The sequence below is a fragment of the Equus asinus genome, chromosome 12 (genome assembly GCF_041296235.1).
Source record: "Equus asinus isolate D_3611 breed Donkey chromosome 12, EquAss-T2T_v2, whole genome shotgun sequence".
In the NCBI taxonomy this organism is placed as follows: domain Eukaryota; kingdom Metazoa; phylum Chordata; class Mammalia; order Perissodactyla; family Equidae; genus Equus; species Equus asinus.
Genome location: NC_091801.1, coordinates 15191795 through 15219230, shown reverse-complemented (window position 1 = coordinate 15219230; position 27436 = coordinate 15191795). Strand labels below are relative to the sequence as shown.

General features: G+C 37.0%; 1 protein-coding gene across 3 annotated transcripts in view; it reads left to right on the top strand.

Moving 5' to 3' along the window:
• XKR9 (XK related 9) overlaps positions 1-17298 on the top strand; it is a 31959-nt gene extending 14661 nt beyond the window's left edge. For all 3 annotated transcript variants that reach the window (XM_044766695.2, XM_014862648.3, XM_070481096.1), the window contains 2 exons: positions 10356-10576; positions 16614-17298. In XM_044766695.2, coding sequence (XP_044622630.1) covers positions 10423-10576; positions 16614-17242 — 783 coding nt within the window. In that variant the 5' untranslated portion in view covers positions 10356-10422 and the 3' untranslated portion in view covers positions 17243-17298. The remainder of the gene's footprint in view (positions 1-10355; positions 10577-16613) is intronic.
• The last annotated feature ends 10138 nt before the right edge of the window (positions 17299-27436 follow it).

The following is a 27436-nucleotide window of genomic DNA, read 5'->3' as shown; positions in this document are numbered from 1 at the left end:
GGCCTCCTTGCCTTGTACTGGATCTTCAAGGGAAAGCTTTCAGTTTTCCCCCATTGATTATGATGTAAACTGTGGGCTTTTCATAAATGGCCTTTATTGCATTGAGGTAAGCTCTTTCCATACCTACTTTGAAAGTTTTAATTATGAATGGATGTTAAACTTTGTAGATGCTTTTTCAGCCTCTATTGAGATGATCATGTTTTCTTCCCTTTCATTCTGTTAACGTGACTGATTTGCCTATGTTGAACTGTCTTTGCATTCCTTGCTCATGGTGTTTGATCTTTTTAATGTAGCCCTGAATTTATTTGTTAGCATCTTATTGAGAATTTTTGCATTTATGATCATCAAGGATATTGGCCTGTAGTTTTCTTTTCTTGTAGCATCTTTGGTTTTGTTAGCAGGGTATTGCTGATCTCATAAAATGAATTTGGAAGTGTTACCTCTTTTTCTGTTTTTGGAAGAGTTTAGGAAGGATTGGTATTAATTCTTCTTGGAGTGCCTGGTAGAGTTCACCTGTGATGCCATCTGGATCTGGGCTTTTCTTTGTTGGAATATTTTTATTTACTGACTCAATCTTCATATTTGTTGTTAGTCTGTTCAGCCTTTATATTTTTTCTTTATTCAGTCTTGATAGGTTCATGTTTCTGGGATTTATCTATTTCTTCAAGATTATCCAATTTGTTGGCATATAATTGTTCAGAGTAGTCTTTTATGATCCTTTTTATTTCTGAGGCATCTGCTGTGATGTCTCCTTTTTAATTTTTGATTTTATTTTTATGAATGTTCTCTCTCTTTTCTTAGTATATCTTAAGAGTTTGTCGATTTTATCTTTTCAAAAAGCTAACTCTTAGTTTTGTTAAGTTTTTCTATTATTGTATTCTCTACTTGATTTATTTCTGCTTTAATACTTCTATTTTCCTTCCTTCTGCTAACTTTGGGCTTTGTCCTTTTTCTAGTTTCTTGAGGTATAAAGTTAGGTTGTTTGAGATCTTTCTTCTTTTCTAAGGTAGGTATTTATTGCTATAAACTTTCCTCTTAGTTCTGCTTTTGCTTCATCTCATAGGTTTTGGTATGGTGTGTTTTCATTTTTGTTTATCTTGAGATACTTTTAAAATTCCCTTTTGATTTCAATGTTGTTCAAGAGTATATTATTTAGGGGGCCAGCCCAGTGTTCAAGAGTATATTATTTAGGTTGTTCAAGACTATATTATTTAGGGGGCCAGCCCAGTGGCATAATGGCAAGTTTGCACACTCCACTTTGGTGGCCCGGGGTTTGCAGGTTCAGATCCTGGGCATGGACCTCCACACCGCTTACCAAGTCATGCTGTGGCAGGTGTCCCACATATAAAATAGAGGAAGATGGGCACAAATGTTAGCTCAGAGCCAATCTTTCTCAGCAAAAAGGTGGCAGATGTTAGCTCAGGGCTAATCTTCATCAGCAAAAAAAAAAAAAGTGTATTGTTTAGTTACCACTTATTTGTGAACTTTCCCAATTTTATTGCTGTTATTGATTTCTAACTTCATTCCATTGTGATCAGAAAAGACAGTTTGAGTGATTTTGATCTCCTTAATTTGTTAAAACTTGTTTTGTGACTTAGTATGTGCTCTACTCTGGAGAATGTTCTTTTTGCACCTGAGAAGTATGTGTATTCTTCTGCTGTTGGGTGGAAAGTTCTGTATAAGCCAATTAGGTCCTTTTGGTTTATAGTGTTGTTCAGCTTTTGTTTATTGATTTTGCTGTCTGGATGTTCTATCCATTATTGTAAGTGGGGTATTGAAGTCTCCTACTATTACTGTATTGCTGTTATGTTGCCTAGAGATGTCTGTCAATGTTTGCTTTATATATTTTGGTGCTCTGATGTTGGATGCATATATATTTATAATTATTATACCTTCCTGTTGAATTGACACTTTTATTCTTACGTAATGAGCTTCTTTGTCTCTAGAGACAGTTTTAGACTTAAAATATATTTTGTTGATATAAGTATAGCCACCTCTGCTTTCCTTAGGTTACCATTTGTGTGAAATATTTTTTTTCATACCTTCATTTTCAGCCTATGTGTCCTAGCATATAACTGGATCTTGTTTTTCTGTTTGTTTAGCTACTCTATTTCTTTTGTTGATGAATTTAATCCATTTACATTTAAGGTGATTATTCATAAGTGAGAACTTAATATTGCCATTTTGTTAAGTGCTTGCTGTCTGTTTTATAGTTGTTTTGTCTCTCTTTTTCTTGTTCTCTTTGTTATTTGATGATTTTTTGTAGTGATTTGTTTTGATTATTTTGTCTTTGTCTTTTTATATCTGTTATAGGTTTTTTATTTGTGGTTGTCTTTAGGCTTGAATAAAATATCTTGTCATTGTAACCTCCTATTTTGAGTTGATAACAACTTAACTTCAATTGTATACAAAAACACTAAACTTTTACTCCTATCCTACACTTTGTGTTCTTTTAGTCGGTTTGCTTTTTTTTTTTAATTGTCTGTCTGTTAACACTTTTTATTTTTTAATTTTTATATGTGTTAAAAGTAATACATGCATCACCATTACACTGTTACAGCCATCTGTATTTGTCTATATATTTACCTTTACCTGTGAAATTTATGTGTTTGCATTATGTGTTTTTGTTTCAATTTGGAGAACTCCTTTAAGCATTTCTTGTAAGGTAGGTCAACTGGTGATGAACTCCCTCTGTTTTTGTTTGGGAACGATTTTATCTCTTTTTAATTTTTAAGGGAGAATTTTGCCAGAGATAGTATTCTTGGTTGTCATATTTTTAATTTAAATTCTTTGAATATATCATCTCACTCTCTCCTGGCCTGCAAGGTTTCTGCTGAGGAATCCACTGATATTCTAATGGGTGATCGCTTGTATGTGGTGAGTTGTTTTTCTCTTGCTGCTTTCAAAATTCTTCGTCCTTGACTTTTGACAATTTGATTATAATGTGTCCTGGAGTAGTCTTCTTTGAGTTGATCTTGTTTGAGGACATTTGATATTCATCAATCTGAATGTCCATTTCCCTTTATGATTTTGGAAGTTTTTAGCCATTATTTCTTTAAATAAGCTTTCATTCCTTTTCTCTCTTTTCCTTCTGGGGCTCTCATAATATGTATATTGATTCCTTGATGATATTCCATAAGTTCCATAGAATTTATTCATTCTTTTTCATTCTTTTTTCTTTTTTCTCCTCGGACTGGATAATTTCAAATATCTTATCTTTGGATTCTCTGAATGTTTCTTCTGCTTGATTGAGTCTATTGTTGAAGCTCTCTCTTGCATTTTTCATTTCACTCGTATTATTCAGCTCCAGAATTTCTGTTTCTTTTTTTATGTTTTGTATTTCTTTATTGATCTTCTTGTTTTGTCCATGTATTACTTTCCTGATTTCATTGAGTTGTCTATGTTTTCTCATAGCCTGCTCACTTTCCTTACAACAATTCTTTTAATTTCTTTTTCAGGTAATTTGTAGGTCTCACATTCTTTGGGATCAGTTATTAGAAAATTATCGTGTTCCTTTGGTGGTGTCATGTTTCCTTAATTTTTCTTGTTTATTGTAGCCTTGCATTGATGTCTGCACATTTGAAAGAGCAGTCATATCTTCCAGACTATGGACTGGCTTTGATGGGGAAAGACCTTCAACTGTGGGTGGGTGTGAAGGTACTGATTGAGTGGAATGTGGTGGCTCTAGCTGTGGGTAGGGTGCAGCAGAGTGTTCTCTGTGCAGCTCCATCAGCTGAGGTCAGCATTTGCAAAGACTACACATGGGGCACAGTGATGGCTTCTTCTCCACAGTGGCACCACAGGGTAGACTCTGGGAAGCTCCATCAGCTGGAGTCAGCATGGGTGAAGACTGTAGGGGTCCTTGGTGGTGAAAGCTACAGGTATCCATAGTGGTGGCAAGTGCTGCTAGGGTTCTCCTGCTCTTCTTTTCTCCAGGTGGGTAGGTTATGCGGAAGGGATCTCTCTTGGATTGGGGAATGGTGTGACACAGGTAAAAATGCTTCCTATACTTTTCTATGCAGCCATCCTTGGTTTTTGTGCTCCTCTCTGTTCTTTTTTTTTCTCTTTGTTTTTTCTTAGTGCAACAAGTAGGAGAATACATAGATGAATAATGAGAAATAAGCAAAAATTAAAACAATTCATAAAAATGGGCCAAATTATCCAAGGGTTTGTCCAGACTAAGTATGGAAAAACTTGAGATTTACTAAATTATAGATTTTTTTCCCTGCAGTATAGATAAATTGAGTTTGTGTTGGTAGATAAAGATGAGGCATATCAACATGAATTATTTATTAGGTATAAGAGCCTGTTGCTACTAAGTATGCTATTGTTGCTCATGGGTCTGTGGAGTAGAATGTTTCATTTTCCAGAATATAAATTAGATGACACTCTTGCATTTTCATTTTCTGTATGTTTTGTGATAAAACTTTTCTCTTTGCCAAAGGAGACTTTCCTTTGATGGATATATAAAAGCCATTTGAATTATTTAAAATATGGAAGTTATTTTTGCTCCTTTTAAATACATGGTAAAAAAAGTTCAAATTGTATAAAAGAGAGTACAATGGGAGACGAATCTTCTTCCTCCCACAGATCCATAGGCCCTTCTTTATAGAGTTTCTTAAATGAGCATTAAACAGTTGAACCCTCTTTCTTATCTATTTTTCTATTTAAAATTCCTTAGAGAGGGGTCATCTAGCAATGTTCAAATTTCCTAGGGTGTAGCATATGAAACTTTAGGATCTAGGCCTTTTACCTCAATCTCTAAATATTTGGGGATTTTCCTAGATATCTTATTGTTATTGGTTTCTCATTTAATTTTTGTTTTGGTCAGAGAGCATACTTTGTATGATGACAGCCTTCTTAAATTTATTGTGACTTGTTTTATGGCCCAGCATACAGTCTAACTTGGTGAATATTCCATGTGCATTTGAAAAGAGGTTTTAATTTGCCCTAGTTGAGTGTAGTAGTCTATAAATGTAAATAGGGCAATTAGGTTGATAGTATTATTAAAATCTATATCCTTACTGGTTTTTTTGGGCCTACTTTTCCTTTCAGTTACTGATAGGTGAGTGTTAAAATCCCCAACTAAGATTATGGATTTGTCTTTTTCTCCCTTTACTTTTACCAATTTTTGCTTCATGTATCTTAAAGCTCCATTATTAGGTACATAAAGATGTCTTCCTAAAGAATTGATTCTTATATCATTGCAGCATGACCCTCTTTATCTCTGGTAATATTCCTTGATTTGAGGTCTTTTTTTGTCCAGGATACTAATATAGCCATAGCCACTATTTTTTGTGATTTCAGACTATCCATGTCTCTTGTAAATCGCATAAAATTGAATCTTGATTTTTTATCCAATTCGGCAGTTTTTTTAATTGAAGTGTTTAATCCATTTAAATTTCATGTAATTATTGAGGTAGTTGTTTTCTTTTGTTTTTTTCTGATGAGAAGTCAGCTAACATTGTTTCCCAGTATGGAATATGTCTTTTTTCTCTGCTTTTAATATTTTCTCTTTGTATTTGATTTTCAGCAATTTGAATATGATGGGCCTATGAATGGTTTTGTTTGTATCTTTTCATTGGGTTCATTGAGCTTTTTGGATCTGTTTGTTGTTGTTGTTGATGTTGTTTGAGGAAGATTAACCCTGAGCTAACATCCGCTGCCAATCCTTCTCTTTTTGCTGAGGAAGATTGGCCCTGAGCTAACATCTGTGTCCATCTTCCTCTATTTTCTATGTAGGACACCTGCCACAGCATGGCTTGATAAGTGGAGCCAGGTCCGTGCCTAGGATCTGAACTGGTAAACCCCAGGCCACTGAAGCAGAATGTGCTAACTTAACCGCTGCACCACCAGGCCAGCCCCTGTATGTTGTTGTTTTTGATCAAATTTGGAAGATATTTTTGGCAAGTATGTCATCAAGTTTTTTTTTCTTTTGCTGCCTCATTGTTTCTCTCTCTTTCTTTGGAGATTTCAGTTACACTTGTGTTATTGAGGTTCAATTTTTTTTCTCTCTGTACTTTGCTAATTTCAACATCTGGATCATCTGTGGCTGTTTCTATTAACTAATATGGTTCTATTAACTGACTTTTCACTTCGCTCTGTCACGTTTTCTTGTTTATTTGCATGTCAAGTGATTTTTTATTGTGTAGTGGACATTATGACTTATACTTTGTAGAGACTGGTTTCCGTTATTTTCTATTGGAGAGAAAGCAGAAAGTTAAATTATTGGCAGATTACCTTGGTGCATTACGGAGGCCTGGTGTAGGCTTTGTTAGGGAAGGTCTCTTTTGCTTTTGTCCTTACTCCTAGGAAAAAAGTCTTAGACCTGAAATATGGTCTTTACTCCTAAAATATGACCCTTTTGGGGTATCAGTGGGATGCCTGAAGTGTTTACCCTGCCCCTCCAATTTGATGGGACTCAGACTCCAGGCTCTTCCCTGTGGTTGACAGCTGCCAGAATCTCTGCTCAGGTTCCTTCTAGTCATTTTCCCTCAGTTCCTGGAAGTCTCACTCCACATGTGCATAGTAAGGGGTCAGCCAAGGACTTGAGGAGAGTATATGCAAATTTTGGGGTTCTCTACTCTGTGGCTTCCCCTTTTCTGGGATCCTCCTTTAATTTCTGATAATTCTGGCAGATTCAAACTCAGTCCTCTAATTATTTGGGCCAGTAGTAGTCTGACTTTCTGCTTGAGCTGTATCTGCTTTGTGCCTTTGGACTGTGGGATGCCTGCAGAGGAAAAGCCAGGTAAATGTGCATCTCATGCAGTATGGTTCCCTTCTTTCAAGGGTCGAATACCCTCGTGTTTCTTCCTACTTTTGGTTGCTCTTCTGTGCCTTGTTTTCATTTATATTTTGTCTAGAATTTATTATTGTCATCAGTAGGAGGCATAGCATGATACAAGGTAATCCATCATTACTGGAAGCTGGAGCCTTTTAATCTCAAATAAAAGAATGTATGGTGATAAAATATGCTAAGAAAGCTCCCTCTGTTTCTTTGGCTTCTTCATCATTTCTCCCATAAAACTGAAGCAGTATCCTATTGATTAAAAAGTTATATTCCTACCTTCCCGTGAAATTATCATCAGATAAGCAGAAGTTTGCATAGATTTTCCATTAACTGCTACAGAATTGAAAAGCATTTCTCCTTAAAGTCACTGGAAATGTTAATGTGCACATCTATAAACAGCCTTATCTTTTTTTTTTTTTTTTGATTAGCAGGCACCTATATAGCACTTAACATGTGCCAGGTACTGGTCTAAGCATTTTAAGATTTTATTTTTTTTTCCTTTTTCTCCCCAAAGCCCCCCGGTACATAGTTGTATATTCTTCGTTGTGGGTTCTTCTAGTTGTGGCATGTGGGATGCTGCCTCAGCGTGGTTTGATGAGCAGTGCCATGTCCGTGCCCAGGATTCGAACCAATGAAACACTGGGCCGCCTGCAGCAGAGCGCGAGAACTTAACCACTCGGCCACGGGGCCAGCCCCTGGTCTAAGCATTTTATATGTATTAACTCCTTTAATCCTCCCATCAACCCAATGAGGTAGGTATGATGATTATCCTCATTTTCCAGATGAGGAAACTGAGGCACAGAGAGATTAAGTAGGAAGTGATGGAGCCAAGATTTGAACCTAGGCATTCTGGCTTTACTAGAATCTGTACTCTCAAGGACTGCTCTGCTACCTCTCCCACTCCACCTGCCTATACTAATTATGCTCTGGTTTGTACCTGTTAGTATTTGTGAATTTTTCAAGTTTTTCAATTAGTGGTATCTATCCTCTTGGTTTATAGTCTGCTTTAAGAACAGGAAGCACATACTGTGTTACATAGTGGTATTATATAATATACATCCAGGAACTCCCTATTGTGTCAGATACCCAGAAAAGACTCAAACACAACTTCCCCTAAAAATCTTGCCTGTAAATTCTAGGGGGTGTTAGTCATTTTTTTTCTTTTGTACTTTCACAACATAGTATTTACATTTCTATTGAATGGTTATTTTTTCTGCCTTGTATTGCAGCTAGTACTTAATAGGCTCCACCTTCCTATTAGGTTGAGGTCATTAAAGGTGGAGATTATGCCTTCCATCATTTTTGTGGACATTCTGTCCTGGCGTCTAGCCCATATTGAATAGAAATGGACCATGTTATTCTAAAGCTGTGATAGTAAAAATACACTTCTATTTGCCAGATGAGAATCTTTGCATATCCATATATGTGTACATCTTGTTTACAATAAAAGTATCTATTTGTGTTTTACTTTCAACTTTTGAAAATCTTTTCATATCTAGTATCTTTTTATATCTTTATGGAAAAATGGTGTAAGCTTTCACTTATTCATTCAGTAATTATTTTCTGAGAATCTACTATGTGCCAGGTACTGTTTTAGTTGCTTAGCATATAGCAATGAACAAAACAAAGTCCCTGCTTTCATGTAGATTTCATTCTTCTGAGAAGGCAAAGATAAACAATAATGTGTCAAGTGGTGATGAAGAAAAACAACATAGGATAAAGAGAGAATTATGATGGAGAATACTACTTTAGATGGTGTGATCTGGAAAGACCTCTATGAGGAAGTGACATTTGAGTAGGGACCTGAATGAAGTTAAGGAGTAAACTTGTAAAGTTTCTGGAGTTTAGAAGAGTTCCAGGGAGAGGGAGTAGCGAAGACAAAGGCCTTTGCATTAGGAAAAACAGCAAGAAGGGTACACTGGAAGTGGGGGAGAAATGAGATGGAAAGGTTGTGGTGTAGTGCGTGTGGGAGGCAGATTATGGAGGGTCTTGTAAAACATGGTAAGGACTTTGGCTTTTATTCTAATTTTGATGCAAATCATTGGAACATTTTGAGCAGAGGAGTGACATCTGAATTATGTTTAACATGTTCAATTTAGATGCCATGGAGAGAAAAGGATGTATAGGGAACAGGAATAGAATCATAGAGACCAATTCTGAGGCTACTGAAGTAATCCAGGCCAGAGATGTTGACTGCTTAAACTAGGATGGAGGTAGTGGAAGTGATAAGTCGTGTTTAGATTTGGATATATTTGAAGTTAGAACCAAGAACCATGATAACCTACTCAGGACTTTTTATAGGATATAAGAAAAAGAAAGGAGTTGGAAATTACACCCGTGTTTTTGGTTTGAGCATCATAGTGAATGTTAGTACCATTTACTGAAATGGGAAACACTGACAGAAGGATCGGGTGGAAACAGGATATATATCATTGCCCTTATTTTCTGTTTGAAGAAATTGAGGTGTAGATAAAGAGTTTTGGTAAGCATTGGGCTAGAATCCTGGTTGCCTTATTGCTAGCCTCAGACTTATTCTAAATAAGAGTCTCAATATTTTTGTTACTAATTTTACTTGCATGATGATAACTCATGTTCATTTTTAAATTCTTCCAAAGGAAGAGCCTGAGCAAGGATGTTTTAAGTCTTTGGGATGTGAGGGCAATCTGGCTGTGGCATCTGTCACTCCATTGATCACCAAGGTTGATTTGGCTGGGCTGGCTGGCTAGGTGGGTGTCCCCTTCTTCCCTCACCGCTCCACGTGTGTCCCTCCTGAAGCTGCACGCTCTGGTTGAAGAGGACGACCTTCCCGATAGAGGAGGACCGTTCTTCCGTCAGGGGTATACGAGTAGCTGTGCTCTCCTGCTAGAACCTCCAGACAAGCTCTCAAGGTCCATTTGTAGGAGAACGTAGGGTAGTCAAGCTTCCAAGACTCCAGACACATCCCAGTGAGGCGCTGCATGTGGCAGTCTGCCTTTCTTTAAAAAAAAAGTCTTTGACGTTTTATCTATTTTCTCAGATAGTAATGTTTGCTGGATTAAATTGAAAGGAGTTTCAATCTCCCCTTTAACCTTGACATTGTCGTAAGGTGTGTATCTGTCTTGTGGTTAAGATAAAGTGCATGAATTGAAAATTGCCGTGTGTATTTCAGAAAGTAGTGGTTAAGACTAGGAATGATAGGATCTAGGTTTGGGCTATAGGAGTCCCTTACACTCTGTATAACTTTCAGTGAATCACTGTACTGTTTTCAGCCTCAGTTTTCCCATCTGTGAAATGGGAATAATACCTACTCATCTTACATAATTATTTGGAAGATGAAATGAGATAATGTATGCCTAACAGTGCTAGCACACAACTGACATATCAAATATGCATTAAAGTTTATGGAGTCTGAATCTCAATAAAGCCACCATGAGATGTTCACAAAGTTGGGAGAAATTTGCAGTAGAGAAAGTTTGTGGAAAAATTCTCTACTTAAATACATGTTGCTTTTTTCATATTATGTATATTAACTTACATGTTATAAAGAATATATCACTGAAGATTAATGTTCGTGTTTGCTTTACAGGTATTGGTTTGTTTTGAAAAAGGGCTATCATTTGGCTTTCAAAGATGGCAGCCAAACTGATAACTTCATGGAAGAGCAGATTGATCCACATAAAGAAGTTCTAGATAGAGTGACTGATCTGAGCATGCTCAGGCTATTTGAGACCTACCTGGAAGGCTGCCCACAACTTGTTCTTCAGCTCTACACCTTTCTGGGATATGGTCAAGCAAATTTCAGTCAGTGTAAGTCTTTCTCAGCACCCTGTGTTAAATGGATGCCACTGAGGTCTCATGTCAACTACCTAACTCTTTGGCAGGTTTAGAACGTATTCTTTTATCTTTGCTCCTTTCTGAAATCTCACTAAAAAGGAGAGCAAAGGAATGAAGACAATATAAACCCATAAGGACAAAGAGACTGCAGAGTAGAATACCAGATTAGAAATATCAACAGATGTTTAGAAGATGGAAAACTTAGGTTATTCAGAGTAACTCTACCACTGAAAGGCTAAATTATTTGAATCAGTCCTCCTTCTGAAAACATATAAAACAATGGGATAAATATTTTCAAAAGCCTCCATAAAAGCACAAAATAATCTGATACAATAGGCCAAAACATGTGTGAAAGTGGGAGTGCAACAGGGTTAAGTAGGACTCTGGAGGCATTTATCCCCTGAGGGTTGGTACTGAACTTTATAATTATAAACACTAGATTCAGTTTTGATGGCTTCCCAGGGTATGGAGGACTGAGGACAAAACTCATGGTCCTCACGGGGAGGGACGTCTGGTAGAAAATCCTAATCTATAAAGCTGGTACTTCAAAAGGCACCTTCCTTGGGGTAAAAGTGAAGTTACCTACCTCACTCTCTACTTCCAAGAGACTCCAAGGCGTATCGCCTTGCTGCTGCGTACTGCAGGAAAAAGCAACCCGGAGAACAGTATGATTTGCAGCCAAAATTCATACCTTCGGGCTAGTTCAAAAAACAAAGTAATAGAAACCGAGTTATGAATATATTTTCAAGTGGTCCCAGACGGATAGTGCCCCTACATGTCTGGCAGAAATGAGTGGAAATCCTCCCTGGAGGAATCCACCTTTTCTTAGGCCTCAAACAAGTTTTCCAAACAGTTTTCCATGGAAAATGAATGGTTTACAGTAGTTTATAGCACGAAACAAAATAAGGCACCATGAGTAAGAAAAAAACTCGTTAAGACTTTAGATATTGGAAATTGCCAGATGCAAAGTATTAAACATGAATCCTGTTATGTTGAAAGAAGTAAATGATGAACTTGAAAATATGGAGTAGGAAACTAGAAAAACATGAGTTGTATATTTGAAAAAGAAAAAAGTAGAATTTATGAGAATGAAGAATTTAAGAATTGGAATTAAAAATCAGTAGATGAGGGGCCAGCCCTGCAGCCTGGTGATTAAGTTTGGTGTGCTCTGCTTCGGTGGCCCAGGTTCGGTTCATGGGTGCAGACCTACACCACTGGTTGATGGCCATGCTGTGGCAGTGACCCAAATACAAAATAGAGAAAGATTGGCGCAGGTATTAGCTTAGGGCAGATCTTCCTCAGCAAAAAAAAAAAAAAAAAAAAAAAAACCCCAACAAAACTCAGCAGATGAGACAGAAGTGTATAGACAGTGAGTCAATGCTAAGTCAGAAGAAATTATCCAGATTACAGCTTACTGAGACGAAGAGATGGAAAATATGAAAGAAATATTAAGAGACACGGAGGGAGCCAACCCTGTGGCGAAGTAAGTTTGCGATCTCTGCTTCAGGGGCCTGAGGTTTTCCAGTTCAGATCCTGGGCATGGATCTAGCACCACTCATCAAGCCATGCTGAGGCAACGTCCCACATAGAAGAACCTACAACTAGGATGTACAACTATGTACTGGCAGGTTTTGGGGAGGAAAAAAAAGAGATAGATTGGCAACAGATGTTAGTTCAGGGCCAGTCTTCCTCACCAAAAAAAAAAAGAAAAGAAAAGAAAAGAAAGAAACCAGAAGCCAATATTTAAAAAAAAACACATGGAAAATGGGATGAGAAGATCTCATATAGATCTGAGCAGAGTTTGTAAAGGAGAGAAAGAATGGAGGAGAGGCAAAATTTGAAAAGTTAATGGCTGAAAAAATTTCAGAACTGATGAGAGTAACCTACCCACAGATTTAAGAAGCCCATCATCTCACAAGCAACTATGTAGAAAGAAATCCATACTACAGAGTATCATCATCATATACTTTAGACAGAATAACGCTATGTGGTAAAGAAAAAGATAAATGAAAGTACAAGGCAGCAATAACATGTAAGTCAGATGGAAGACAAATGGAGTTAAAATGTTTTAAATTTCTTGTGTGGTCCAGAAGACAGATGGATCTGTGTTAATATACATATATATATATGTATATTAGATAGATATAGATATATAGATATATAGATTTTTTTTTTGGTGAGGAAGATTGGCCCTGAGCTAACATCTGTTGCCAATCTTCCTCTTTTTGCTTGAGGAAGATTGTTGCTGAGCTCACATCTGTGCCAATCTTCCTCTATTTTTGTATGTGGGATGCTGCCACAGCATGGCTTGATGAGTGGTGCATAGGTCCATGCCTGGAACCCAAACCCATGAACGCCGAGCTGCTGAAGCAGAGCACGTAAATTTAACCATTATGCCACTGGGCTGACCTCCTGTTTTTTATTAGTTTTAATTTAGAAAAGTTTCTTTCAACTTCACAAATTAGTGATAATATCATGTATATTTTTGGATCATCTTAAATTTGGGAAAAACTTTACCAATTTCTTCAGTAATATGGTGTAAGATCAGAGTATAGCAAGACTTCTTTTTTTGGATGAAATATCTAGTTTTAAATACTGTTTGAATTGACAACTCTAGTTAATTGTCGAAGTCTCTTTTAGAGAATATTGGGAGTCTTATGTTTTCTTCACTGGTGTCAGTAATGTCAAAGCAGAAAGAAATTAAGGAGTCTGCATAGATGTGATTGGGCAGGTTCATTTCAGACTGAGCGAAATGCGTAAGCAAAGGCGTGGTTTGGCAAAGACAAGGAATTTAGTTTGGCTAGGGTGTAAATGTACAGGTTAGGTTACCAAAATGATCAGAAAAAATATGTTGGAAGCAGGTAGGTAAGTGGGAAATGGGAAATAGCTTCAAACTAAGTGTCCACTGGATGAGGCTAGACTGTCAGGCCTTAACGTGCTAAGGGATCTAAAGGCTGCTGATGGCAGTATAGTGGAGTGTTAAGATCAGGCAAACTGCCTGAGAATCCTAGCTCTCTCGCTTACTAATCTTAATTATTCAAGCAAATCTTGTAAATGTATCCCCTAAACCTGAGCTAAATGTACTCTCAACTCAGTTTCCCTTTAGCCAGATCCCCGAAGTGGCCACGGCTACTTCAGTACACCAAGGGAAAATGAGAGAGAGAGTTAAGCAGGAGTAGAGACAGGGAGTTTAATCAACTGCAATTAAAATGTCTTATTTTTCCAAATTTTATAAAAACAAAGGGCAAAGTGAACACATTGCTAGGGCTTTGCCAGGCTTTGAAGGTAGGTCTCTGACATTTAAGCTTCACTGCCTTCGTGATAAGTTCACCTCTGAGGTGATGTTGATTAACTTGAAACTTTGCTGTGTTTAACATGCATGTTGTGATTTCTGGGGAAACCACCAAAGAATGAAAACAGCATCTCACTGAAGGACGTGGATTATTAGATTGAAAGGGTGAATAAAAAGGGCCCATACCAAGCCCCTCATTATAACATTTCAGAGAGGCAAAGATAAAGATAAGATTTGGAAGATTTAAGAGAAAAAAGATCACATAAAGATAGAGAAACTGAATGGCATTGAAATTCTTAACCATGACACTTGAAATTAGAACCTAATAGAGCAATGACTTCAAAGTTTCAATGGAAAACATTTTTAAACTTTGAATTCTATTTCCAGCAAAACTGCGTGTCAAATATGAGGGTAGAATCAAGACATTTTGAGACATACCTGGTCTTAAAAAATTTAGCTTACGTGCGACTTTTTTCAGATATGTCTGGAGAATGCTTGACCAAAACATAAGAATAAAGCAAGAAAGAAATATGAGAACAGGAAATAGGAAGTCAACACAGAAGACAGGTGAAGGAAAGTTCTGGAAAGACAGGAAGTAAACCTTGAGAACAACCATCTTAGACAGGAGGATCATATTCTTAAAAAAAAGAAAAGAACTAGTAGATGTATATAGGGGAGTTTTATTAATTAATTAATTTGAAGACTTTTCTAAGAAATACAGTAGTCCCTCCTTATCCATGGTTTTGCTTTCTGCAGTCTGAAAATATTAAATGGAAAATTCAAGAAATAAACAATTCTTAAGTTTTAAATAGTGTGCCATTCTGAGTAGCATGATGAAATCTTGCGCCGACCCACTCCATCTCACCCAGGATGTGAATCATCCCGTTGTCCAGTGCATGCACACTGTATACGCTGCCTGCCTGTTAGTCACTTAATGGCCATCTCAGTTATCAGATTGACTGTCAACATATCACAGTGCTTGTGTTCAAGTAACCCTTATTTTACTTAATAATGGCCCCAAAGTACCATTAATCTCTTACTGTGCCTAGTTTATAAATATGATTCATCATAGGCAGGTATATATAGGAAAAAACATGGTATATAGAGGCTTTGGTGCTATCTGCAGTTTCTGGCATCCACTCGGGGTCCTGGACCGTATCCCCTGTGGATGGGGGGACTGCTGTACTGAGAGGGTCATGAAAAACTGAGCAAGGAAGGAAACAATGAAAAGTTTTAAAAGAAAGGAAATATAATCAGAGTGTAGTAGTTGGCTGAGCAGTAAAAAAAAAAATGCTGTACTTATATAGTTATAATAAGGTACACAGTGAATATTGATTTTACCAAAATCGTGATGTTACCCTTTTGGGCAGATGGAGGGAGAGGACAATGCAAGGAGGGTGTGTACCTATGTGTGTATGTGCTAAGTTTTTTTCTTCCCAAATAGGAAATCAATGAGCAGTGTCTAAAGCAGATAAATTAAGAAATAGCACGGTATGTGTTTTATTTACAAATATGGCAGTAAATGTCCGAAGAAAAGCTAGAAGAGTTGATAGTGATTTTTTCTGGGGGTTGTGACTGAGAGGTAAGGGGGTAGACCAAGGTTCTGTTCTTTTTCTTACAAGTTCTGTAGTTCTTTGACTTTTTAAAACTATGTATATGTGTCAGTTTGATAGAAATTAAAATCAGTTATAAAAAAGAAATTTACAGGAAAAGGATACTTTAATTCAAGTATTTTTGAATTAACAAAGAAAGAAAAGAAAAGAAGTTCAGCTAATTGTGCTGTCCAGAGTGGTATTTGCTAAAACCAGGAGAGTGGACAAAGGCATTTATAATCCTCATAATTCTCTTCAGTAGATAAATCCAGCTTAGGTCTGCCTTTCTGTCCTGATAGATAGGCCTCCAGTGAGGCTAAGTGGGGATGGCTAGCATTCTGTATTCTGCTCTAAATTATTTCTTTCTCATTCTCTAATATCTTTGCTTTCAGTTTTATAAAAGTCTTCAACTTTGACAGTGGGGCTAGTGACATGCCTTTCCAAAGTAGTAATGAACTTATTACTCTTTTGTTATTTGTTGGGGAGAAAAGGGGGTAAAGATTTCAAGCCTACAGAAATGTGTAAGTTTTAGAACATGTTTGTTCATTTGATCCATCGTCTTAAAGAGATGGTGAAATTGAGCTTGTTGGTACCCTGTACTTAGGTTAAATTTTCTGTTTAACCTCCCTTCCTCCCTTCCTTCCTGCCCGCCTCTCTCTCATGATGCTGTCTCATAGTGAATTAGGTATATGCCCAAAGTCAAAGCCAAAATGTCTGGAAAAGCCAGTCTCTTAGAGAACTTCCAGAGTATGCAGTTTCCACAATACCAATTGCTCCATAAAATCTGTCAAATGAATTTATTCAAAATCTTATAAAGCAGTGTGATGTCGTGGTTAATACCAGCTTTGAAATCAGGCAGATTTAGGCTCAAACCTCAGCTCTCTGCCACTTGCTAGTTGTGTGACCTGGGTCGAGTAATACATATATTCTCCAAGCACCAATTCCTTCGTATGTAATATGGCAATATTAACATCCATTTCAAAGGATTGGATGAAATGAGTATATAAAGTGCCTGACTTTGTGAGTGTGTGTATATACAGATAAGGCGTGTACGGCATATAGTAATTTAATATTGCTATTATTATTCCTATAACAATATCTCTTTTTTAAATTTTTTGTTTTGTAGATGCAGCCATCGTGGTCTCTTGCTGTGCTATTTCTTGGTCGACTGTTGATTACCAAGTAGCTTTAAGAAAATCCTTGCCTGATAAAAATCTCCTCAATGGATTCTGGCCCAAACTTGCATATCTCTTTTACAAGTTGTTTACATTATTATCTTGGATGCTGAGCGTTGTACTTCTTTTATTCTTAAATGTTAAGATTGCTTTATTTCTGTTATTATTCCTTTGGGTTTTGGGTATATTGTGGGCATTTAAAAAGCAAACTCAGTTTTGTGCTTCCATGGGTATGGAATTCTTATACCGGATTGTTGTTGGGTTCATCCTTGTCTTTACATTTTTTAATGTTAAGGGACAGAATACCAAATTTCCCATGTCTTGTTATTATATTGTAAGGGTACTGGCCACATTGGGGATATTGATTGTGTTCTGGGTTTGCCCACTTTCCGTTTTTAATTCAGACTATTTTGTACCTCTCACTGTCAGTATAGCTCTTACTCTTCTCCTTGGAATTATTTTTCTTATTGTTTATTATGGGACTTTGCACCCAAACAGAAGTGAAGAAACAAAACCAGATGAAGTTGATGGAAAATCAGTTCAAAGAGACTGTAGAATGAAGTATTTCCTAATGGAATAAGCTATTTGCTTATATGTTTCCTTTTTTTATTTCATTGGTTAGTAAAGAAAATGCTGTGTGTATGTGTGTGTGTTGTTTCTTATTTTTACCTTCTTCAATTTGAGATCAGTTCTGGTGCATTAGTTATGAATGTGAGAGAGCATAATATTTTTATTACTTAAATTAATTTCTTATTTGGTTTTGAAGATCTTGGGTGCTCAGATATATTTGCCTAATGTCTAGTAGAGTTGCCCTTGGAGCCTGAACTGGAAGAAATGGTCTGGTTCCCATAATTAGAAGGCTGGAGTTGAACTTCCCTCCAACTTTTTCCTCATTGTTCCCCAACTAAAACTGATGTAGCTGTTGTGAAGAATTGCAAAGGGAAGAGCAGAGAACACTCGTTCTTTCCTCTATTTTCTTGATTCATTTGCGTATATTTTTGAGTTGGGGACAGATTGAATAGAGGAAAAGGGAAAGGAGAGAAAGAGAAAAAACCCATAAAATTTACCATCTTTTCTTTCTTTTTTTTTTTGAGGAAGATTAGCCCTGAGCTAACTGCTGCCAGTCCTCCTTTTGCTGAAGAAGACTGGCCTTGAGGTAACATCCGTGCCCATTTTCCTCTACTTTATATGTGGGATGCCTACCACAGCATGGCATGCCAAGCAGTGCCACGTCCACATCTGGGATCTGAACCAGTGAACCCCGGTGTGCTGAAGTGGAACGTGCGAACTTAACTGCTGTGCTACCAGGCCAGCCCCCAAATTTACCATCTTAACCATTCAAGTGTACAGAGTAGTAGTGTTAACTATATGCACCTTGTTGTGCCTCTCTTTTGACTTTTTTTTTTTTTTGGTGAGGAAGATTGGCCCTGAGCTAACATCTGTGCCGATCTTCCTCTATTCTGTATGTGGGATGCTGCCACAGCATGGCTTGATGAACGGTTTGTAGGTTTGCACCCAGGATCTGAATCTGAGGAACCCTAGGCCACCAAAGAAGAGTGTGCCAACTCAGTCAATATGGCACTGGGCCTTCCCCTCTTTTAACCTTTTTTTTTTAAAGATTTTATTTTTCCTTTTTCTTCCAAAGCCGCCTGGTACATAGTTGTGTATTTTTAGTTGTGGGTCCTTCCAGTTGTGGCATGTGGGATGCTGCCTCAGCATGGCCTGATGAGTGGTGCCATGTCCATGCCCAGGATTCAAACTGGCGAAACCCTGGGCCGCTGAAGCAGAGCGTGTGAACTTAACCACCCGGCCATGGGGCCAGCCCCCTCTTTTAACCTTTTTATCTTGCAAAACAGAGATTCTGTTCCCATTGAACAGAAACTCCCCTCCCCATTGCCTTCTCTTTCCAGCCCCTGGCAACCACAATTCTATTTTCTGTTTCTGTGAATTTGACTACTTTAGATACCTCATATAAGTGGAATCATACAGGTTTTGTCTTTTTGTGACTGGCTTATTTTGCTTATCATAATGTCCTCAAGATTCACCCATGTTGTAGTATGTTACAGGATAGTCCATTGTATGTATGTGTCATGGTTTCCGTATTTATCCATCTTTGGGTTGCTTCCACCTCTTAGCTATTGTGAATAATGCTATAATGAACAGGAGTTTGCAAATCTCTCCCCAAGATCCTGCTTTCAGCTCTTTTGGATATATACCCAGAACTGGGATGGCTGGATCATATGGTAATTCTATTTCTAATCTTTTGAGTAATCTCCATACTGTTTTCTATAGTGGCTGTACCATTTTATAATTCTACCAACAGTGCACAAGAGTCTCAATTTCTCCACGTCCTCACCAGCACTTATTATTTTCTGTTTTTTTGATAGTGACTATCCTAATGGGTATGAGGTGATCTCTCTTTGTAGTTTTGATTTGGATTTCTCTAATTGTTAGTGATGTTGAGCATCTTTTCATATGCCTGTTTGCCACTTATATATCTTCTCTGGGGAAATGTCTATATCTGATCGAGGGTTAACATTCCAGAATATAGAAAGAACTACAGCTCAACAACAAAAAATCCCAAAATAGCCTGATTAAAAAATGGGGAAAAGACATAAAGTAACCACATTATGTTTTTTCTGCATTATTCCCTCTAGTAAGAAGTAAATTTTGGTCCTAGGAGTAATAGGGAGGACAACTGGATTAGGCTGAACTCCTGGAAATAATGAAGCTTTTTCCATCAAAATTTTTTTCTTTTTCAGTTCTTTTTTCTTTCCCTTGGGTAAGCTCTTAGTGAACAAATCCTCAAAGAATAGCCTTCTCTCTTAACAAGAGAAAAAATTGCCATTTCCACATTGTCTTTTTTCGTGTGTGTGTGAGGAAGATTGGCCCTGAGCTAACATCTGTTGCCAATCTTCCTCTTTTTGCTTGTGGAAGACTGTTGCTGAGCTAACTTCTCTGCCAGTCTTCCTCTACTTTATGTGGGATGCCGCCACAGCATGGCTTGATGAGTGGTGCTAGGTCGGTGCCCGGAATCTGAACCTGTGAACCCCAGGCTGCTGAAGCAGTGTGTGTGAACTTAACTACTGTGCCACTGGGCTGGCCCCCCACATTTAGTCTTATAACTTTATATAAAACTACTATATAGCTTTTGGAAAGAAGGGTGAATTTACTGGATACGACTCTCCAGTAAGATTTCAACTATCAGATTTCTGATAGATCCAGATAGATTTCAACTATCAAGCTATTTCAAGAGAATAAGTAGATGTCAATTGCTAGCTCTGTGCCCAGCACCCTCCTAGGTACTGTTGTGGATATAAAACAAGTCCAGAATAGAGTTCTGTTCCTTGAAAAGGTTACATACCAAAGCATTTACAGAAACTGACAAGCTATCTTTCAGAAGGTTTGTAATTTTCATTTTATAGTAAAGCAAATAAATATTGAATAACAGGTTGGTTGTACTTATATGCTTACATAGAGTATTTAAAACTCAATGAGATGGCCACTGTGCTGCTCTTTGAGAAAGTTAGGTGGTGTGGATGAACCATTTACTCTTGCAGGAGCTAGAGAATCTGTAGTTTACTTTGGGCACATGATCCTTGTATGTGTGAGCCCCACTTATGCTTATCTCCTTATCTCTTCATGTTTGGTGTGTATGTGTACATGTTATGTTTGAGAGAGTGAAGATGAGCAAAGAGGTTCACTTAGCACTTGAGTCAGGATCAATGAATCATAAAGGATCAAAAGACTTTGAGTGATACAGTGAAAGTGGTCTTTATTCCTTCCTGAAGGTTTGAATGTACATGTGTCATCATTTCCCTTTAGGCTAGAAAAGTTCTTTTGGGATTTTCTCTAGTATAGGTTTGTTAATGATGAATTTCCCCCCACCCCCCTTTATCTGAACATATCTTTCTTTCTTCTTCATTCTTATATTTTTGCTGGATATAGAGTTATGGGTTGACAGGTTTTCTTCCTTTAAGCATTTTAAAGATTATTCCACTAATTTCTGGCCTCTATTGTTTCTTATAAGAAGGTAGTGATCATTCAAATCATTGTCCCCCGATATGTAATTTGTTTTTTTTCTCTGGCTGTTTTGAGATTTTACCTTTAGTTTTTGATTTGCAGTAATTTGACTACTGTGTTAACAGGTGTAGTTTCTCTTTGTATTTATCCTGTTTGGTTCTCTGAGCTTCTTGAACCTGTAAATTTTAGTCTTTCACCACATTTGGAAAGTTTCCAGCAATTATTCTTCACATATTCTTTCTATCATTTTCTCTCTCTTCTTAACCTCCTCTGACACATATGTTAGACCTAGTGATATTATCCTATGGACCCCTGAGGTTTTGTTCATTTTTTTCCAATTTATTTTCTCTGTCTTTCATATTGGATTTGTCTTCAAGTTCATTGACTTTTTCATTCACCTTCAATCTACTATTAAACTCATCCAACAGATTTTTTTTTAAAGATTTTATTTTTACTTTTTTCTCCCCAAAGCCCCCTAGTACATAGTTATATATTTTTAGTTGTAGGTCCGTCCAGTTGTGGCATGTGCCATGCTGCCTCAGCATGGCCTGATGAACGGTGCCATGTCCACGCCCAGGATCCGAACTGGCGAAATCCTGGGCCGCCAAAGCAGCGTGCATGAACTCAACCAGTTGGCTGACCCCCAATGGACTTTTTAGAAAATATGTTTTTATGTTCTAGAATTTTCATCTGGTTCTTTTTTATGGTTTCTATTTTTCTGCTAAGATTTTATATCTTTTTATTCATTGTGAGCATGTTTTCCTTTGTCTCCTTGATCATAATTACAATAGACGCACTGAAATCCTTGACTGCTAATTCTGCTATCTGGGTCATCTCAGGATTGGTTTCCATTGATTGATTGCCTTTTCACTTGAGTCTGAGTTGCATTTTCCTATTTCCTCATATGTCTACTAATTTTGACTTGTGTCTTGGATACTATGAATGATGCATTTTAGACCCTCTTGATTCTGTTTGTTCTTCAGAGGAATATGTATTTTTTTCTTTTAGCAGGCAGTTAACTTGAACTTTAAACTCTGAACTCTAAACAATCTTTGTTTGCTTAGCCTTCAGTATGTTGCTTGGAGTTAGTATTTGGGAAGAGTTAATATATGGAGTGAGGATGTTGACTCACTCCTTTCTGGGATTTCCACCCTCACTTTTCAGCTGCTGTGGTTACTCTGTACTCTGTCCTCTGGACCTTAAAACCATTAAGACTGCACGTTTCTGAGTTTGTGTACTCAGTGTGCTGACTGGAACCTATCCTCGTTCACTGCTGTTTGTTCTTACAATTGTTGACCCCTCTCCAAAGTTTTCCTGCTTCCTTGCTCTTGAGTGCTTTCAGGTAGTTGTTTTTCATATTTTTTCCAGAGTTTTTAGTGGTTACTTGTGAGAGAGTTTGTGTAGTAGGAGCTATACCTATCTTTTTATTAATAACATTTTCAATAATCTTTCTGTAACATTTGCCATTCTTTCTGTGATATTTGCTTAAACATGATATGAAAATTTCTTTTAACGTTTAGTCTTCTCTTATCCTTACTTATTTGATCCTCACAAAAACTGGGCACTATAGATATTATTATCACTACCCTTTAGTTGGGAAAGCCAGGCCTCTTAGAGTTTAGGTAACTCACTAAGGTTCATACAGATCAAATGTCATACTTTTTGACCTCAAGTTTAGTTTACTTTCTGTGGAACCATACTGTCTTTATCTGATGAATAGATTAAATGACTGTCAGCAGCCTAGAGCTGGTACTAGGTTATACAGGATTTTAAAATTATTAGTAAATTTTTTATTTGCCCATGATACAGTTTTTAAAAAGTCTGGCCCTAATATTTTTTGGCCTTAGCTCAGAACAAGGCTGAGATTGTGTCACTGATAGTTTGAATAATTCGTTTAGCATATAAGTAATTGGAAGTAGCAATTTATGTAATGGAAAAGATGGATAAAAAATAATATACATCTACTAAAGAGCTTGATTATTAAATGCCCCACACTAACCTGGATTGAATATTCATTCAACAGACATTTTCCCATTGATTTTATAGCTGAGAAACAAATGGGTGGATCCTGGTCAGATATTTAGCTAGTTAGCAAGTTCTTAAAATGAACTTTTAATATCTAATATACTTTTATCCTATTGTTTTCTATATCATTCAGTCATGAATTTATAGCACTTTTAAATCTCCCCAACTAATCGTAAGCTTTTTCTAGATTATTTACATATAAAAAAAGCCTTTTGAAATTTAGAAAAAGCATAGGAATAATTATGAGCAATACTCTCATGAAAGAACACTCATAAGCACTGTGCTAGTCAGGGTTCTCCAGAGAAACAAAGCCAATAGGATATCTTAGATACGTATAAGAGGGGATTTGTTACAGGAATTGGTTATGGTTATGGAAGCCCAAAAGTCTTCTTATTTGCTGTCTGCAAGCTGGACCATAAAAACTGGTGGTATAATTCAGTCCAAGTCTGAAGGCCTGAGAATCATGGGGCTAAGTGATGTAAATATTGATCTGAGTCTGAAAGCTTGAGAACAAGAGCGTCATGTGTGAGGGTGGGAGGAGATGGATGTCTTAGCTCAAGCAGAGAGAGCGAATTTGCCCTTCCTCAAACTTTTTATTCTATTTAGGTCCTCAACAGATTGGATGGGAAGGGCACATTGGGAAGGGCATTTTCTTTACTCTGTTCACCAATTTAAATGCTAATCTCTTCAAGAAATACCCTCACAGATACACCCAGAAATAATGTTATACCATTATTGGCTTCATATACCATTATAAGCATCCCTTAGCCCAGTCAAGTTGATACATGAAATTAACCATCACACACACCTGTATGCTTTTACATTTACTTCAAATACAAATAGAGTGCTTCCCTCAGACTAGTGGTTCTCAAATGTTAGTGTGCATCAGAATCGCCTGGAGGGTCCCTTAAAACAGATTGCTGCGCACCATCCACAGACTTTCTTTTCAGTAGATCTTAGGTGGGGCTTGAAATTTGTATGCCTAAGAAGTTCCCAGATGCTGCTCTTGCTGCTGGTCTGCCCACCCTACTTGAGAACCACGGCTGATCTTTGAATGCTGATATCCTTGTTAATAACTAGTTTCAAAATAGCCACTAGAGGGCAGTGGAACCACAGACAAATTGTGCCGCTTATAGGTTCCCTGGTTTATGCTATCAACTACAGCATTACTACAAGCCTTGAGGATACCAAAGTCAAACATTAATTTCCTGTACAATATCTTGAGGCTTATTCTCAATTATAATATAAATCAAAGCTTGTCCTTATGATTGTGAGGGTCAGAGATGTATAATGCAGCTCTAACTTTGGCTGATGCCTGTTTCGTGATCACAATTAATTAAAAGTTGGACTTTTCTAAGTGGGCATTTCAACTTAATACCTAGTAATCTTTGGGGTTAACATGGACCATTTGTGATTTTCCAAAGAGACTTCATTTTCGTAATAGATTTAGTTTGTTATGTAGATAATTTTACACTTAAATGTATTTATTTTTTAAGACATGCACCTTTTATTCTGTGAAAGTGACACCTAAGTACTTTTAAAAAATGTTCAACTTAGTATGTACTAAGCCTCAATTCACAGACCATAAAGATCCACAGAGTGTTGGGAATTTGTCATTCTTTTCTCCTAGATCTATTGCTTTGATGGTAGAAAAGGACTAGAGAAAAATCAAAAGATCTAGTTTGCAGGATGTTGTTAAGCTTTCTTTTTGCCTAACCTGGTACAGAACTTGAAAACTGCCTCTGATGTGCTGTTATTGCTCTTTAAAATTTGCCTTTTGATGGATAATAGCTATAGAGTCATAGACACCTTTCTGGGTAGTCCTAGTTCTTGACTTGAACTAGCAATTGCTTTTCACTTTTATTATAGAAATTTTGATTTGAAAGCCCAGAAACCCGAGTTTGATTCCTTGCCCTGACGTGATTACCTGGATGACTTTCATGAGTCATTTAATCTCTCCAAGTTTCTATATATGTAGAGTGAGAATTATATACAACAACTATCTCTCTGTGCTGTTGTGAAAAATCAGTGAGACGCTATACATGATAGTGTTTTATAGATTGTAACTATCCCTGAAATTTTCTATTTTTGACATTCTTCCACCAGTATGCTGTAGATTTTGGACTTGGTTTTGATGTCATTATTATACCTCTGTAAAATTGCTTCCACTTGTGTGAAATAGCAGTACTCATATACAAAATTTTGAATTATATGGCAAAGAAGTTTAATTCTTTTGCAGGTAACATCTTAATCTTTCATTAGTTTTTTCTTGTATGGTGTGTATTGTTTCTGATATATAGAAAATATAATCTACAGGGACTGCTAAATACAACTAGTTGGTAATGAGATCAGGATTAATGCTTAAATTGCAAATCATTTTCTAGCCTTTGGTAATATGTGTGAATGTGTGTGTGGTGTGCGTATGTGTGCATGAACTTATATGAATGGTAGTATTTCACTAAATATTTGTTGGTATTATTCATTTTATTTTTTTCTGGGCCATAGAACCCCTTAGTTATGGTTGCTATAAGATTAAAAACACGAGTTTTACTTAAAGATTTGGTTTTGTGTCTAGTGGTGTGTCTTGCTAACTAGACTCTAAGCTTATGTAGATCAGGGATTGTATTTCTGTGTCCCTCAGAGGACTTTACATTGAGTTTCCAGTGGTTACCAATAGCAGCAGAGTATTGTTACTTTTTCCGAACGCCTGGAAAAGTGAATAGAGTCTATTTTATTCCATAGACCACTAGGAAAATCATCTGATTCCTTTTTGGGGTGATGAATCAATCCATCAGCACGTACTTTTGAGGCCTTTCAATATGCTCAGCACTGTGCTGAGATAAGGCTTGGTAAATACCTGTTGCTTAATTGATTGATCGCCACTCCAGAGAGTGATTTGTGTTTTCCTGGTGGTCTGTGGATGAAAAGTGCTTTTAAAAAAATTGTAGGTATAATAACTTTTTTGCCCTCTCCATGCATATGAAGATTCTTGTGGTAGTCTGTTTTTTTTTTTTAACAAAACAGCTTTATTGGGATTTAATTCACATATAACTCACCTATTTAAAGTGTACAATTCAATGTTTTAAAATATATTCACAGACATGTTCAACCATTACCACAGTCAATTTTAGAACATTTTCATCACCTCAGAAAGAAACCCCATACCTTTATCTATCACTCCTGTAACAACTAACTTGTGTGTCAACTTGGCTGGACCATGGTGTGAAGATATATGGTGAGACATTATTCTGGATGTTTCTATGAAGGTGTTTTTGGATGATGTTAACATTTAATGGGTGAAATTTAAGTAATGCAGATTGTCCTCCATAACATGGGTGGGCCTCATCCAATCAGGTGAGGCCCGAATAGAATAAAAGACTGACCTGCCCTGAGCAACAGGGAATTCTGGCCTCCAGACTTGAACTAGAGCATCCTGGGTCTCCAGCCTGCTGGTCACTTTGCAGATTTTGGATTTACCAGCCTCCGTTATTGCTTGAGTCAATTTCTTAAAATAAATCTCTTTCTATATATATACACATCCTTTTGGTTGTTTCTCTGGAGAACTAATACACTCTCCCACCCCATCTTGCCTTCCATCACTCCCAGCCCTAGGCAACTGCTAATCTACTTTCTGTCTCTTTAGATTTCTCTATTCCGGATTTCCGTATGAGTGGAATCGTCTGGTATGTGGCCTTTTGTGACCAGCTTCTTTCACTTAACATAATGTTTTCAAGGTTCATTTATGTTGTAGCATGTATCAGTACTTCATTTCTTTTTGTACAGAATAATATTTCATTGTATGAATTTACCATACTTATCTGGTTGTCCATTAGTGGACATTTGGGTTGTTTCCACTATTTGCCTATTGTGAATAATGCTGCTGTAAACATTTGGTACCAGTTTCTGTGTAGACATAGCTTGTCATTTCTCATGGGAATGTACCTAGGAGTGGGTTGCTGGGTCATATGGTAACTGTGTTTAATCGCTTGAAGAACTGCCAGACTGTTTCCAAAGCAGCTGCACCATTTTACATTCCTGTCAGTAGTGTATGTGGGTTCTGATTCCTCCGCATCTTCACCAACACTTGCTGTTATCTGACTTTTTGATTCTAGCCACCCTAGTGGGTAAGAAGTGGTATCTCATTGTGGCTTTGGTTTGTATTTCCCTGATGACTAATGATGTCAGGCGTCTTTTCATATACGTATTATTGGTCATTTGTATATCTTTCTTGGGAAATGTCTATTCAGATCCTTTGCTCATTTCTTAATTGAGTTATTTGTTTTGTTACTGACTTGTAAGTATTCCTTATATATTTTAGATTCAAGTCCTTTATCAAATATATGATTTGCACATATTTGCTCCTATTCCATGGATTGTTTTTCACTTCCTTGATGGTGTCCTTTGAAGCACAAAAGTTTTTAATTTTGATGAAGTGCAATTTATCAATTTTTTTTCTTTTGCTTCTTGTATTTTTGGTGTCATATCTAAGAATCTTTTGCCAGATCCAACATCATGACTATTTGTCCCTGTGTATTCTCCTAAGAGTTTTATAGTTCTTGTTCTTATTTTTAGGTCTTCCATCCACTTTGAGTTAATTTTTGTATATCATGTGACATAAGAAAGAATCCAACTTCATTCTTTTGCATGTGGATATCCAGTTGTCCCAGCATTCCTTGAAAAGATTATTCTTTCCTCATTGACAGATCTTGGCACCCTTGTTGAAAAT